The following is a 13,566-nucleotide window of genomic DNA, read 5'->3' as shown; positions in this document are numbered from 1 at the left end:
TTTACGACCAGATACCGTTACAACGTACGAAAGTAGTAGTCTATGTACAAGACGAGACGCGAGACGCGTAGACGCGTCGTCAAAACCTCATCTTCGGCTGGTCGATCGTCTCGTCCGCGTACGGCGACTTCCCCGAGCGCATCAACCACTTCTGATCCCCGCCCGGCCCGTCCCTGAGCTGCTCCAGCGGCGTGCGGTCGATCAACCCGCGCGCGGCGCCGTGCACGGGGATCCACTTGGGCTTCATGTCGTCCAGCATCTTCAATTCAATTCGTTCAAAGGGAGGCGGGGGGCGTTCAAAGGGACGCGCGCGTCGGTCAGCGAAACGTCTCGCCGGTCGAACGCCCGTTGAAAGGAAGGAACGCGCGGGCGAAGAGAAACGATGAGACGGGCGGGCAAAGTCCTTAAGGAATGGCGTTCACCACGCGAACGCGGTCGTATGGGAACCAGTCTCACCTTTTGCCGCCGCAACTTCCGCCGCCGCTCCTTCTCCGCCTTCACCGCCGCCTCCGCGGCTAAAACTTTCGGCGATTTACCCCAAATTTGGCCTTTACCCCACGTGATGAGGCACGGGTTCGACGCCGGGGTGACCGTCGCGGGGACGTACGCGCTCTTCGCGAGCCGCGCGTCTTTGTACTTTTGCGCCTCGGTGCGCTTCCCGAACGTCGTGCCGCCCGGGTCGAGGTCGTACCGCGACGCCGGCTGCGGGGCGGGGGGGACGGGCGGGTAGGGGAACGGGGTAGGGTGACGGGGTAGGGTTAGGGTTCATGACGGGTCAGGGCTCGCGCGAGGAAGGGCGGGGTGGGGATCGACGCGCGCCGAGCCGCGTCGGGCCGCGCACCGTCCACGCCGGGCGCTTGAAGCATCGATCGACGCGATCCGGCACCGCGGGAGGGAGATGCTCGTCGTGTCCGAGCCTCGTCGGGTTTAACGCCGCGTGCGCGGCGGGTTTCCGTCCCCCGCCCGGCGCGGGGGCGTACTTCCGCATCATCGACTTGTACTGGCGTCTGCGCGTCGCGAGGAAGAGAGAGGGAACGATGACGACGGGTGAGCGGCGAGCGACGCGAGGTCTCGTTGACGCGTTCGTTCATTCATTCGACACGCTTGCGCTTTCACGACACCGCCGGTTGGTTCTCCGACGCGACGACGCGCGGAAGACGCCGCGCGAATCGAATCGAATCGAATCGGAGGAGGAAACGAGGACGCGACGCGACGAACGACGATGAAGACGCACTCGTCGAGCTTCCGCCACGTCGTGTCGCTCGCGATGATCTTCGGCGGCGCGTCGTCGAACGTCGGCGTCGCGTCCTCGTTCTCGTCGCGCTCCGCGAATTGGAATCTCGCGCCTCGCGTGTAGTCCCCGACGACCTTCTCGTCGTTCGTCTTAGTCTCGTCGACGTACCGCGAGTGGTACGCCTCCTCCGCAGCCTTGGCCGCCGCGGGGACGCGGACGACGCGCGGGGGCGGGAGCGACGTCATCGCGCGGGCGGGCACGGCGCGCCGGTCGCGAGTGTGGTCACGAAAGCGCGGCAGCGAGAAAAATTATTGAAGGTAACTTACCCCCTGCGCCTTGAAACCGAATCAGGTCTCGATTTCACCCGTACCTCGGTTTCAACATTCGACCGCGACGCCTTTCAACTGCTCCGATGAACGGATGACCGTGACCTGCCCCGAGGCGTTCGCCGACCTCGCGTTCGAGCGTCGTCCGCGGCTCCGCGCGCGGTGATCGGCACTCCGTTCGGCGCGCGTTCGCGACGCGCGCGAGGTCGGTTCGCGCGCGCGGATCGTCCCACGCTCGACGCCGGCGCCGCGAGCGCGCGCGCGCGGGCTCGATCCCCCCCCGAAGCCGAGGCGTCGCGCGGCGAGCGGAAGCGCCGCGGAGAGGACGCGACGCGAGGAGACGGCTTTTAGTTTTAGGGCGCGCGAACCGAACCGAATCGCGCGCGCCTCGCGTCGCGTCGTCATGATCCGTTTCCTGCTGATGCAAAACCGCCAAGGGAAGACGCGGCTGGCGAAGTACTACGTCCCCCTGGACGACGACGAGAAGCACCAGCTCGAGTACGAGGTGCACCGCCTGGTCGTGAACCGAGATCCGAAGTTCACCAACTTCGTCGAGTTTCGAAATTACAAAATCATCTACCGGCGGTACGCCGGCCTCTTCTTTTCGCTGTGCGTGGACGTCAACGACAACGAGCTCGCGCTCCTGGAAGCGATCCACCTCTTCGTCGAGGTGTTGGACCACTACTTCGGCAGCGTGTGCGAGCTGGACCTGGTGTTTAACTTTCACAAGGCGTACACCGTCATCGACGAGTTCATCCTCGCGGGGGAGATCCAGGCGCGTTCTATACACTGGTCCCCATACGACCGCGTTCGCGTGGTGAACGCCGTTCCTTAAGGACTTTTGCCGTCGTCTCTCTCTGCCCACCCCTCGCTCTCAATCCCCGACCTCGACGCCTTTCAACTCCACCTGACGCCTTTGAACTCCACACCGACGTTCGCTCGTATGGAACGGCCCTTACCAGGAGACGTCCAAGAAGCAGATCATGGAGCGTCTGGAGGAGCTCGAGAAGGTGAAGGACTGACGACCGACGACCGACGACCGACGCGGCGCGGCGGCACTAGAGATTTAATAGCGACCTACGTAGAAACACGACGCCGTTCTTCGCGTTGATCGCCGCCTACGTCGATCAGACTATGAGATGGCTAGCTACCGTAGGTACTTCCGGTAGTACACTACTTCCTACCTGTATACGATTCGACTCGGGCCCCCTCTCTCGGTCTCCCCTCGCGTCCTCCCGCCGCTACCGCGAGCGCATCGACGCCTCGAGCAACACCCCCGCGTTGTACACCGCGTGCGCGGTCGTGGGCGCGACCAGCCCGCCGTTCGTGCGCGCCGACGCCGCTCCGAAGACGCACCCCGCGATGAAGAGCGACGCGAAGTCGTTCGGACTGATGAGGGTGTTTGCCCGCACGAGGCGACGTCGGGGTGGAGTTCAAAGGCGCGTCAGAAGCGGAGTAGTGAGGCGTCGAGGCGCGTCGGGGATCGAAACCGAGGGGTGATGGGCGGAGAGAGACGCCGGGAGAGAAAGTCCTTAAGGATCGGCGTTCACCGCGCGAACGGGGTCGTATGGGGACTGGTGTGATGATAGAACGCGCCTGAAGTGCGCCGACGCGAACAGCGCCGACGTCAGCGACACGCTCAACACCGGCGATCGCACCCGTCGCGCCGTCGCGGGGAGGACGTACCCGCGGAAGAAGAGCTCCTCGAGCGCGGGCGCGACGAGGAGGCTGGAGAGCGCGAGGCACGTCGTCGCGACCGGCGACGACGCGGCGAGAAGCGATAGAAGGCCGTCCGGCGCCGCCGCGGCGTCGCCGCCCGCGCCCGCTCCCGCTCCCGCGGTGCCGTTCGCCGCGACGTCCGCGACCCTTCCCGCGATCGACGCGACGACCCCGAACGCGACGCCGGCGAGGACGTCGCCGCGCGTCGTCGTCCGCAACCCGTCCGCGGCAGCGGCGCCGCCGCCGCGTCGACGTCGATATCGAGTCCACGGCATCGCGTCTCTCCCTCCCTCGACGTCGCGCAACTCCGCGCGCAGCATCGTCGTCGTCGCGAGCGCTTTCGCGGACTCCCCGAGCAACAGCGCGCATCCCAAGTGCGCTGCCGGCAGCGACGACGGCGCGTCGACGCGCTCTATCGCGGCGAGCGACGGCACGGTGAGGTATCCGCACGCGATCCAGATGAACGCGAACCGCGCGAGGATCCACGCGCTCGTGGCGTCGTCGACGTCGAAGTCGAAGTCGACGTCGACGTCGCCGTCGCCGTCGCGCGCGAGGCCGCCGCCGCCGCCGCCGTTCTCCTTCGCGAGGGAACTGGAGCTCGCCGCGGACGTGGACGCGGTGGTGTCGTCGTTGTCGTCGCCGGAGGAGGAAGAGGAGGAGGACGCGCGATGGGCGCGACGAACGTCCCGCGTCTCCGCGAAGCGTCTCGGTCGTCTCCGTCGAGCGCCGCCGCGTGACGCCGTCTTCGCGCGAGACGCCGGCGCCGCGAGTGGACGCGTCGCCGGACGCGACGTCGGCGGCGCGAGCGCGAGCGTCGACCCCATCGCGGGGACGACGCGCGGCGCTGATGAATGACGGAAAAAGTAAACAACGAGCTGACGAGTGGACAGCCACCGCAGTGACCCGCGACGATTCTGTCTAGCGAACCGCGCGCCGTAGTCAAACTATCGTCGTCGTTCGAAAGCCTCGGCTGCAACATTACAAGACGTCTCCTCTCCTCGCCGCGTCTCCTCGCCCGTTCGCGCCCTCCGTTCGCTTCCGCCCCATCCCCCAGAAGAAAGACCACACCCGCCGCGGCCACCGCCGGCGGCGCGTTCTCTCGTCCCGCGAGCGACTCCCGCGATCCTCCTTCCCATCCTCTCCGCCGGCCCGTCGCCGCCCGAACTACGCAACCATCTAATGACATTCAATCACATGATCGAGTTCGCCGCGGACGCGATGCGGGGCCAGAGGTCCGCGCACTCCTTCGCGACCGGCCCGGTGATCGCGGACCCTTTCATCTCCCCCTTCGGGTTGACGATCACACCCGCGTTGTCTTCGAAATAGATGACGAGGCCGTCCTTTCTCCGGAACGGCTTGCGCTGACGCACGACGATCGCGGGGAAAACCTTCTTGCGAAGATCCGGCTTCCCCTTCTTCACCGTCGCCATCACCATGCCGCCCGTGGACGCGCCCGGGATGCGGTTGAGCCTGGAGCCCCAACGCTTGACGGCGATGACGTAGAGGTTCTTCGCGCCGGTGTTGTCGGCGCAGTTCATCACCGCGCCCACCGGGCACGCGATGGACATCTTGTACTTCGTGCCGGAGGCGATACCGCCGGATCCTGGAGGGGGTGGGCGAGGGTGAGGGTTACGGTTAGGGTTTTTAGGGTTTAGGGTTCGTTGAGAGGTTGGAGAGCTTCTTCGCGTCGAGATGGTTTGGTGTCCATCCATCGTCGGTGCGGACGACGACGGAGAAAACCCTAAAAGCGCGCGCGATCGGAAGCGCGCGTTCGCGTCGGCGTGGCGGCCCGAGGGCGTCGTCGCGGGACGCGAACGCGCGCTGCGGACGGCGTGGACGCGCGCGGCGGCGGCGACACCGCGGTCGACGCCGCGCGCGCGAGGGCACGTCGCCGCGCGGAGAGGCTCCGTCGCGCGAAAAAAAGCAATCGCCACCGCGCGGTGGAGAGAGAAAAAACCCGCGTCGAGACGCCGCGCGTCGGGGACGACGAACGACGGCGTTCGCGGCGTCGCGCGAGGACGCGCGACGACGGCGTCGCGAAGAGCATCGCGACGTCGTCGACGTCGTCCCCGCGTCGACGGACGCGCGGCGTCGTCGCCGCGGAGCCCGCGTCCGACGACGCGTCTCCGTCGCGGGCAGGGTTTTTCTCTCATCGCCGGACGCGCGGCGCGTTCGCCGGGGAACCGACGCGACGCGACGACGCGCGCGACGCGCGACGTCGCGACGCGCGCGATGAGGAGGACGGGCGCGAGCGCGACACGCACCGCGCTTGGACATCTCGTGCTAGCTGTGTGGAAACGGCGCGTGCGCTGTCCAGAAAGGGCGAGCGCGCGGATGCGACGCGAGCTTCGCCGACGAGGAAGTCTCGGAGTACGAGTAGGTTTTGAACGTACTATGACTGATTGCGCATACAGTGCGATCCCGCAGCGCCGAGCGCGCGTCGGTCTCGAGTTTAGTTCGTCACGTGCATGTGCATTCGTTCTGACATCGAATGTTTCATTCGACTCTCGTCAGAGTCGGGGGCGCGGGGCCGCCGCGCGAGACGGCCCTCCCCGCCGCGCGTCGTCATGGGTTTATTCGGAAAGAGCAAGAGCAAGAGGGCGCAGGAGCTGAAGAAGTTGTACACGGGATACAAGGTCCGTCGTCGTCGTCGTCGACTCCCGCGCGTCCGCGGTCGTCGCTCGCTCCGCCCCCCGCGGCGCGAAATCCGTCCGTCCGATGACAAACGAACGCGCGCTCGCCCTCCTACCTCCCTCCCTCCCTCCCTCCTCATCGCGATCCGTCCGTCCTCCCTCTCCCGCAGGTCGACCCCAAGGTCGCGGAGCTCGTCGGCCCGAAGGTGTTGAAGGAGCTCCGAGCGAAGTACGTGCTCTTCGACGCGGACGGCACGGGGCTCATGGACTTGGACGAGCTCGGCGACCTCATGCGCGCGACGGGGTTGAATCCGGTGGAAACCAAGGTCAAGCAGCTCATGCAGCGGTACGACCACGACAAGTCCGGGGATTTAAACTTCAGCGAGTTCGTGGACCTGTTCGCGCACGAGCTCTTGGAGGCGGAGAGCGACGAGAGCATGTTCAAGCGCGCGTTTCAGTTCTTCGACGCCGACGGCAGCGGCGACATCGCGCTGAGCGAATTTCGAAAAGTCTTGACGGAGCTCGGCGACCCGCTGTCGAAGCAGGAGCTCGAGAAGTTCTTCGAGCTCGTGGACGCGGACGGGGACGGGCACCTGAGTTATAAAGAGTTTCTCGGGTTTTTGCAGAACGAGCGGCAGAGCAGCGGGGGGCGGTTACCGGGGCCGCCGCGGCCGGCGTTCAACCCCAAGGGCTGATGATTGAACAATTCGCGTGCTCGTATGGGCAATCAGTCGTAGATTAATACGTACTCAAGTGTTGTGAAGGATCGACTTATTGACGGCTTAACCGACGACGCGTCTCGCGACTGTCGTCGGGGTGGCGTTCACGGGCGCGTCGGTTGGCGTCGCCACGCGTCGCGGTCGAACGCTGAAACGCAGTAGACCACCCGCTCTAGCGCGGCGGGTTGTAACGATATCATAGTAGTAACGTATAAACGCGAATGCGCTCGCGCCGTCGGTTCGATGAAACGATCGCGCGTCGTCGATGCCTTCTCCGAGACGGTGACGTCACGACCGAGTCAGATCACTGTCGATGGCACTCGCCGCGCTGCGCCTCTCGACGCGCGCGCGCCACCTCTCCCGCGTCGCGTCGTCGCTCGCGCGCGCGCCGCGGTCGTCGTCCTCGTCCTCGCGCGCGGTCGCCGCCGCCGCGGTCGTCGCGCGTCCGTCGAGCGCGTCGTCGAGCGCGTCGTCGAGCGCGTCGAGGCGCACGTCGTTCTATACACTGGTTCCCATACGACCCCGTTCGCGTGGTGAACGCCGATCCTTAAGGACTTTGCCCGTCGCGGTCCTCGCCGGACGACGCGGGATGAAGACCGACGCCGGGAAGACGGTGAAGAAGGAGAACCTCCCGTCGAAGACGTGCGTGACGTGTGGGCGGCCGTTCACGTGGAGGAAAAAGTGGGAGCGATGCTGGGACGACGTCACGACGTGCTCCAAGTCGTGCAACGCCGCGAGGAAAAGCGACAAGCGCGGCGGCGAGAACAACGACGACGACGACGACGACGACGACGCGAGGAGCGCGTCGTCCGAGCGCAGCGGCGGCGGTCGCGGCGACGCCGACGACGCCAAGGCGAAGCGCAAGGACGCGAAGAAGGCGGCGAAGGCTGCCGCGCGCGCGAAACGCGCGGGGAACCCGCCGGTGGGCGACGACGGAAGCAAGCGATGCGACCGGTGCGAGACGTCGGGACAGGACTTGCTGATCCGGTGCCGAGTAGACGCGAGCGGGAGGTGGAACATGGTGTGCGGGAGGTGTTGGAAACACGTCAGCGGCGGGAAGACGGACGGCGACGCGGAGCATCCGCACTACGCGTACGGCGGGCTGTGGAAGAACAGGAGGGCGGCGAAGAATCCGACGCCGCCGCCGGAGCTCGCGGGAGCGGCGGCGGCGGCGGCGGCGAATGAAAAACTCGAAGAGCGCCCCGCCGCCGCGGTTTAGTAGACGCGAGGAGGTTTCGCCTGTAGCTTTCTTTAACGTGACCTTCACTAGTAGACCGAAGAAACGAATCGAACATCGAACCGAACCGAAACGCGATGCTCTCGCGTGATCAATCGTATCGTGGTTTACTTACACTGTGATCGATGACTAACTCATCGCTACCGCGTCGCGGAGTCGAAATACACCCGGATCCAACTTTCCCGAAAAACAAACGACGACCGATCACGTGTACCCTCCGTTCGTGTTGTCGAGCATCGACACCTTGACGTACTCCGACCCCTCCGCCCCCGGGTCCTGAAACCCGACCCTGTTGCCTTTCCCCTCCGCGAACGCCTTGAGCTGCCCGGACTCCTCGAACGCTCTCAGGTGCGCGTCGAAGTTTTCTCTCGTGATCTCCGTCGTCGTCGTCTTGGGACTCCCGTGAAGCGCCACCTCGTGCGCGCGGCGCGTGTCTCGCTCGTAGTACCTCACGTCGAAGACTCGCTCGGGCTCCGAGTGCGGGATGCGAACCGTCGCGGGTTGGCTCCTGCGTCGACGAGGCGGGAGGGGACGTCAGCGGACGCGACGACGGCGACTTAGGGTTTTTTTTCAGTGATGGACCGACCAAACTTCCGTCCAGTCGCGAAGGGACGGGGGGGGAAGGGACGGAGATCGCGCGGGGAACGCACGCTGGGGCGACGACGCGGTACTCCTCCGCGCCGATGGGGACTTCCTTCCACTCCGCTCCGGACGCCGGGCCGGTGATCTTCCACGGCGCGGCCTTCATGAGCGTGTTCAGGAGACCGCCCTTCTTCGCGGCTTCGCCCTGTGGGATTAAAACGAGGCGAGGAAGGAGGAAGGGGAGCGACGGGTCAGGATGGACGAATCGGTCGCGCGCGAGGAGGACGCCGCGCGCGCGCGCGCGCGCGGCGAACGACGCGGGGAAGAAGCCACGGGGTGGAAGCGAAGCGCGCGCGCACCGCGAGCTTCTTGACGGGACCGCTCATCGTGCGCGCGGCGAGCGAACGAATGGCGAGCGAAGATACGTTCGGAGCTTGAAAGGTTTTGGCGAGCTCGCTGCACTGCGAGTGTTCGATTTATCATACACGTACTGAACGCGAACGCTGAGAAAGTTTTCACCCGCCGCCGCCGCCGCCCCCGTACGGTCCCGCGTATTTCGTCGGAAACTCCGTGACCCCCCGCAACGCCTCCTGCACGATGCTCTTCATCTCCAGCGCGTGAATCGACTGACTACCCGTCGCGGGCGACGCCGTGGACGGCCGCCCGACGTACCGCGCCGTCCGCCCGCCGCCGCCGCCGAGGCTTCCGCCGCCGCCGCCGCCGCCGCCGCCGTCGCCGTCGCCGTCCCTGGACAGAAGATCCCGCACCGCGGTGTTTATGCGCGGCTGCACGAACGGCCACCACCCCATGTTCTTCGGCTCCTCTTGGCACCACACGATCTCCGCGTCGGGGTATTTACCCAGGCGCGACGCGAGCGCGCCGTGAGGGAACGGCGCCAGCTGTTCCACGCGCACGAGCGCGATTTCCTTCTCGAGCCCGCGTCGTTTACGCGCTTGCTGCAGCGCGTAGAACATCTTCCCGGTGCAGACGACGACGCGTCGGACGTCGCGGTCGTCGCGAGTGGAGTGGTTTTCTTTGGTAACGCCATCACTCGAGGCGTTATTCTTCGTGTTGTCTCCGTCGTCGCCGTCGCCGATGACGGCGTGGAATCGCGTCCCCGGGCCGAAATCGCTCAAGCTCGACTGACACGGGCGGTGATGCAGCAAAAACTTGGGCGTGAACACCACCATCGGCTTCAAATGCGACGCGAGCGCTTGCCGGCGAAGCGCGTGAAAGTACTGCGCCGGCGTGGACGCGTTTATCACGATGAAGTTCGTCGCCGCGTCCGCGTGCGACCGCGCGCGACGGCGGACGTACCGGTTCCACCGCTCGCGATCGACTGACTCGGCGTCGTCGCCAAAGAATCGGACGATGTCGTCGTACATGGCGCGCGCGGTCAGCGCCTTGGCCGCGATGGCTTTCTCGCCTCGGATCGTGTCGCCGTGGACGACCGTTCGCGTCGTCGTCTCGGCCGCGGATACGGCGGTGGAAGACGGAGCGTCGTCCGTCGCGGCTTTTTCGTTTTCGGTCTCGTCGTACTCCGCGGCGGCGCGTCGAATCATCCCGCCGTACTCGTCGAAAACCTCGAAGGTATCGTCCGCAGCGCCGGCGCCGGCGCCGTTTCCGGTGGTAACGCCCCCGTTACCGCCGTTACCGCCGTTACCGCCGTACCCTCCTGAGTCGCTCTCTTCCATCGCGTCTTTCGCCTCCCTCTCGAGCCGCTCCACGCGCGCTCGGAGATCGTCGATCGAGATGCGGTCGTTCCCTTTCGCCAGCGCCTCGAACGTCTTGCGCGCGTGCTCGACGTCCTTGGGCGACCGCCCCGGCAGCGTGTCCGCGTCGTCGTTCGCGGCGGCGAGCCATCGCTCCGGGCGCGCGTTGCTGTGGTCTGGACCTTGACCGTCGTACCCGTGCGGAAGCAGAAGCACGAGGCCGCTTCGCTGGCCCCACTTCGCCTCGCCCGTGGTTATGAATTGGTCCACGACGCACTGCGCGTTGTTCGCGAAGTCGCCGAACTGCGCCTCCCACAGCACGAGCGCGGACGGCCCCGCGTCGACGCTGAAGCCGTACTCGAACCCCAGGATCGCGTGCTCGCTCAGAGGCGAGTTCGATACCATGAACGCGTCTTGCGGGCCGAGGCCGAGGTTGTTTAACGGGACGTGCCCTCGCGACGACCGCGCACAGTACAGCACGGAGTGGCGGTGGTTGAACGTCCCTCGCTCGACGTCTTGGCCGCTCAGGCGCACGTGGCAGTGCGGCTTCGGGTCCCCTTTCGTGTCGGTAACGCCTTCAGAAGATCCGTTATTTTCGATCTCGCCCTCGCCGTCGTGCGTTAGCAGCGTCCCGAACGCTAAGAGCTCCGCGGTGCCCCAGTCCACGCCCGTTTGCTCGTCGACCATCGCCTTGCGCTGCGACAGAAGCTTCCGCACGTGAGGGTGCGGCTCGAAGTCGCGCGGGAACAGACTGTTCTTATGATAGCTCTCGTCGTCGTCGTCGTCGGCGGCGGCGGTGACGTCCGCGTTCGCTGCGTTCGCCGCGTCCTTCTTTTCCTTCTTTTCCTTCTTCTTCTTCTTGCCGTCTTCGTCCGGAAGCATCGTGATGGCGCCGCCGACGGCGCGAAGCAACGACAACGGCACGCCGGTCACCCTCGCCCTCGGGTTGACCGGGTCGCTCGTCACCCCGACCGAATCGGCGGCTCGATCGATCGACGACGCCACCGGCCCGGACGGCCCGTCTCGCACGACGACACCGTCCACGCCGCCGCGCGCGATCTCCGCCGCCGCCGCCGCGCTGTGCGACTCCGCGTCGATGACCTCGCCGTTCAGCGCGCTGTCGCGGTGCGACACCGGTCGCTTCCACGACGACACGACCCAATCCTCGGGGCTCTCGACGTGCGCCGCCGCGCCCGCGTGCTCGGCGCGGAATTTCTCATCCGTCTCTCGCCTCCACCGCTCCACCTCCTCCTCCCCGATGTCGCCCGCGGCCACGAGCTTTCTCGCGAAGACGTCCACCACCCTCGGGTGATTCTCGATCGCCTTCGACCGCAGCGGCAGCGTGATGGACGGATCGTCCTGCTCGTTGTGGCCGTACCGGCGGTAGCACACCAAGTTGACGACGACGTCCGCGCGGCACTCCGCCCTGTACGCGACGGCGAGGCGACACGCGCGGACGACAGCCTCGGGATCGTCCCCGTTGACGTGGAATATCGGCGCGCCGTACCCTTTCGCGACGTCCGACGGGTGCGGCGACGACCGCGCGCGACGCGGGACGGTCGTGAAGCCGATCTGGTTGTTCACGACGATGTGCACGGTGCCGCCGGTGGTGTAGTCCGGCAAGTCTTGAAGCTGTCGGTCGCGGGTCAAAGTTCGTTCCTCGGTCAGTCGAAAGGGACCGACGAACGCGATCGAGTGAAGTTTTGTGAAACCGAGCGGTGGGCGGGTGAAAAAAAAAAAAAAAACGTACCTGCATCACCTCTGCGTTGGCGCCGAGGCCGCAAAACGCCGCGTCGCCGTGGATGATGAGGCCCATGACCGCGCCCTGCGCGGTTCGAGAGCGGCCGCCTCTGCGCGCGTCGCGTCTCATCTGTTTCGAGCGGACCATCCCGGTCACGACGGCGTTGACCGCCTCGAGGTGCGAGGGGTTCGGGGCCATGGACAATTCCATCTCTCCGCCGCCGCTGCCGCCGCCGTCGCCGCCGCCGCCGCCGTCCATCGTGTCCGCCGCCGTCAACGCCTCTTCGTCGGGTCTCTCGGGGACGCGCACGACCGTCCGCGTCCCCAAGTGATACCGCACGTCCCCGACGTTGAACGACGACGTCCCTTCGCTGCGCATCTCCGCGCAGATCGCGCCGACGGGCTTTCGAAACACGTTGTTCAAAATATTCAGACGCCCTCGATGCGCCACGCCCATCACGATGCTCTCCACGCCGTGCGTCGCCGCCGCGTCGACGACAGCCTGCAACCCGGGAATCAGCGTCTCCGCGCCCTCCACGCCGAACCGCTTCGCGGACGGGAACGACCGCGCGAGGAGCCGCTCGAGCGCGTCCGCGGAGATGAGCCGCCGCAGCACCTCTCTTCGGTCGCGCGCGCTCACCCAGTGCCCTTTCCCCTCGGTCTCGCCCTCCAGCGTCGCCTGCAGCCACGCTTTCTTCCTCGCGCTCGCGATGTGATGAAACTCCGCGGTCAGCGTCCCGCAGTATATCGTCTGCAGCCGCGTCAGGACTTCGTTCAGCGTCCACCACTGCTTCCGTTGGCCTTTCCCGCGCGGGTCGAGCGACGCGAGCTGAGGGTCGAGGGGTGGAGTCGAAAGGCGTCGTCGGTCGGAGTTGAAAGGCGTCGAGGTGTGTCGGGATTGAAACCGGGGGGTGGGCGGAGAGAAATGATGGGCGAAAGTCCTCGAGGAACGGCGTTCACCACGCGAACGCGGTCGTATGGGGACCAGTGCGAGAAGAACGCACCTCGTTCCCGAAGTAAAACTTTCGATCGGGGTCGACGTCGTGGAGGCCCAAGTACTGCGCCGGCGTGACCCTTCGTCCGCGCAGGAACAGCGTGTCGTTTCGTATTCCGTCCAACAGCGCCGCGATGTCCGCGCCGTCCTCCGGGACGGACGTCTCCATGGCCTCGTAGCCCTCACGGAGCGGCCCGAGCGACCGACCGAGCGGGTCGAGCCTCGCGGCGAAGTGCCCGCGGTTGCGGATGGCGCGCACCACCTGGAGTTGAACGAAGACGGGGCGATCGCGTCGGTCAGTCGAAAGGGGACGCGATCAAGTGTTGAAACCGAGCGGTGGGTGAAAAACGTTCGGTCTCGGGTCATCAGAGAGACCGAACGCGCCTTGAAGATGCGGAGGACGTCCGCGGTGTCGCGCTTGGACGCGAGCGCGACGTCGTCGGGGGTGATGAGCGGCGGCGACGTGTGCGGCGGAGGATGCGGCGGCGGCGGCGACGCCGACGACGACGCCGACGACGACGACGCCGCGGCTGCCGTGCCTCCTTCCGACGCGGAAGACGAGGGCGCCGACGCCTTCTTCGCGGACGACGAATGGACGGCGTCCGCGGCGGGGGACGCTATGGACGTCCGTCCCGTCGGTCGCAGCGCGTCGCGCGCGGCCGTCGTCGTC

General features: G+C 66.4%; 8 protein-coding genes across 8 annotated transcripts; 3 read left to right on the top strand and 5 right to left on the bottom strand.

The window, feature by feature from the left end:
• Positions 1-79: 79 nt before the first annotated feature.
• On the bottom strand, positions 80-1,479 carry MICPUCDRAFT_41174 (uncharacterized protein; the record flags this gene model as incomplete). Its single annotated transcript, XM_003060813.1, has 4 exons — positions 80-259; positions 457-702; positions 842-1,007; positions 1,235-1,479. 4 exons carry the CDS (start codon positions 1,477-1,479, stop codon positions 80-82), a joined length of 837 nt encoding a protein of 278 aa, XP_003060859.1.
• Positions 1,480-1,963: 484 nt separating this feature from the next.
• Positions 1,964-2,582, top strand: MICPUCDRAFT_45744 (uncharacterized protein; the record flags this gene model as incomplete). The annotated part of the gene is made up of 2 exons (XM_003061069.1): positions 1,964-2,368; positions 2,523-2,582. The coding sequence occupies 2 exons, from the start codon at positions 1,964-1,966 to the stop codon at positions 2,580-2,582; spliced, it is 465 nt and encodes a 154-aa protein (XP_003061115.1).
• Positions 2,583-3,092: 510 nt separating this feature from the next.
• Positions 3,093-4,103, bottom strand: MICPUCDRAFT_60522 (uncharacterized protein; the record flags this gene model as incomplete). Its single annotated transcript, XM_003060812.1, has 1 exon — positions 3,093-4,103. One exon carries the CDS (start codon positions 4,101-4,103, stop codon positions 3,093-3,095), a length of 1,011 nt encoding a protein of 336 aa, XP_003060858.1.
• Positions 4,104-4,233: 130 nt separating this feature from the next.
• On the bottom strand, positions 4,234-5,588 carry MICPUCDRAFT_37554 (uncharacterized protein). Its single transcript, XM_003060811.1, has 2 exons — positions 5,544-5,588; positions 4,234-4,882 (listed from the first exon to the last, which is right to left on the bottom strand). Exons 1-2 carry the CDS (start codon positions 5,554-5,556, stop codon positions 4,470-4,472), a joined length of 426 nt encoding a protein of 141 aa, XP_003060857.1. The 5' UTR covers positions 5,557-5,588; the 3' UTR covers positions 4,234-4,469.
• A 218-nt stretch (positions 5,589-5,806) lies between these two features.
• On the top strand, positions 5,807-6,844 carry MICPUCDRAFT_34833 (uncharacterized protein). The gene is made up of 2 exons (XM_003061068.1): positions 5,807-5,915; positions 6,083-6,844. Exons 1-2 carry the CDS (start codon positions 5,847-5,849, stop codon positions 6,605-6,607), a joined length of 594 nt encoding a protein of 197 aa, XP_003061114.1. The 5' UTR covers positions 5,807-5,846; the 3' UTR covers positions 6,608-6,844.
• A 394-nt stretch (positions 6,845-7,238) lies between these two features.
• Positions 7,239-7,388, top strand: MICPUCDRAFT_9904 (uncharacterized protein; the record flags this gene model as incomplete). The annotated part of the gene is made up of 1 exon (XM_003061067.1): positions 7,239-7,388. A coding segment is annotated over one exon (150 nt), but the record flags the coding sequence as incomplete, so codon positions are not given.
• Positions 7,389-7,960: 572 nt separating this feature from the next.
• MICPUCDRAFT_60518 (uncharacterized protein) lies at positions 7,961-8,847 on the bottom strand. Its single transcript, XM_003060810.1, has 3 exons — positions 8,810-8,847; positions 8,519-8,655; positions 7,961-8,376 (listed from the first exon to the last, which is right to left on the bottom strand). The coding sequence occupies exons 1-3, from the start codon at positions 8,834-8,836 to the stop codon at positions 8,073-8,075; spliced, it is 468 nt and encodes a 155-aa protein (XP_003060856.1). The 5' UTR covers positions 8,837-8,847; the 3' UTR covers positions 7,961-8,072.
• A 118-nt stretch (positions 8,848-8,965) lies between these two features.
• Positions 8,966-13,164, bottom strand: MICPUCDRAFT_19691 (uncharacterized protein; the record flags this gene model as incomplete). Its single annotated transcript, XM_003060809.1, has 9 exons — positions 8,966-9,152; positions 9,204-9,688; positions 10,256-10,930; positions 11,063-11,120; positions 11,295-11,794; positions 11,913-12,126; positions 12,181-12,689; positions 12,907-12,960; positions 13,054-13,164. Coding segments are annotated over 9 exons (2,793 nt in total), but the record flags the coding sequence as incomplete, so codon positions are not given.
• Positions 13,165-13,566: the final 402 nt, after the last annotated feature.

The sequence above is a fragment of the Micromonas pusilla genome (assembly GCF_000151265.4).
Source record: "Micromonas pusilla CCMP1545 genomic scaffold MICPUCscaffold_9, whole genome shotgun sequence".
NCBI lineage: Eukaryota > Viridiplantae > Chlorophyta > Mamiellophyceae > Mamiellales > Mamiellaceae > Micromonas > Micromonas pusilla.
Note: the sequence above shows the minus strand (reverse complement) of the source record. Positions and strands in the feature narration are given on the sequence as shown.

What these genes read in the sequence shown, in the direction of transcription:
- MICPUCDRAFT_34833 (XM_003061068.1), top strand. Translation starts at nt 5,847, where the DNA reads ATGGGTTTATTCGGAAAGAGCAAGAGCAAGAGGGCGCAGGAGCTGAAG. An exon ending in AGTTGTACACGGGATACAAG is followed by an intron (nt 5,916 to 6,082) that starts GTCCGTCGTCGT and finishes CCTCTCCCGCAG; the next exon opens with GTCGACCCCAAGGTCGCGGA.
- MICPUCDRAFT_60518 (XM_003060810.1), bottom strand. Translation starts at nt 8,836, where the DNA reads ATGAGCGGTCCCGTCAAGAAGCTCGCG. An exon ending in GTCCCGTCAAGAAGCTCGCG is followed by an intron (nt 8,656 to 8,809) that starts GTGCGCGCGCGC and finishes TTAATCCCACAG; the next exon opens with GGCGAAGCCGCGAAGAAGGG. An exon ending in TACCGCGTCGTCGCCCCAGC is followed by an intron (nt 8,377 to 8,518) that starts GTGCGTTCCCCG and finishes TCGTCGACGCAG; the next exon opens with GAGCCAACCCGCGACGGTTC.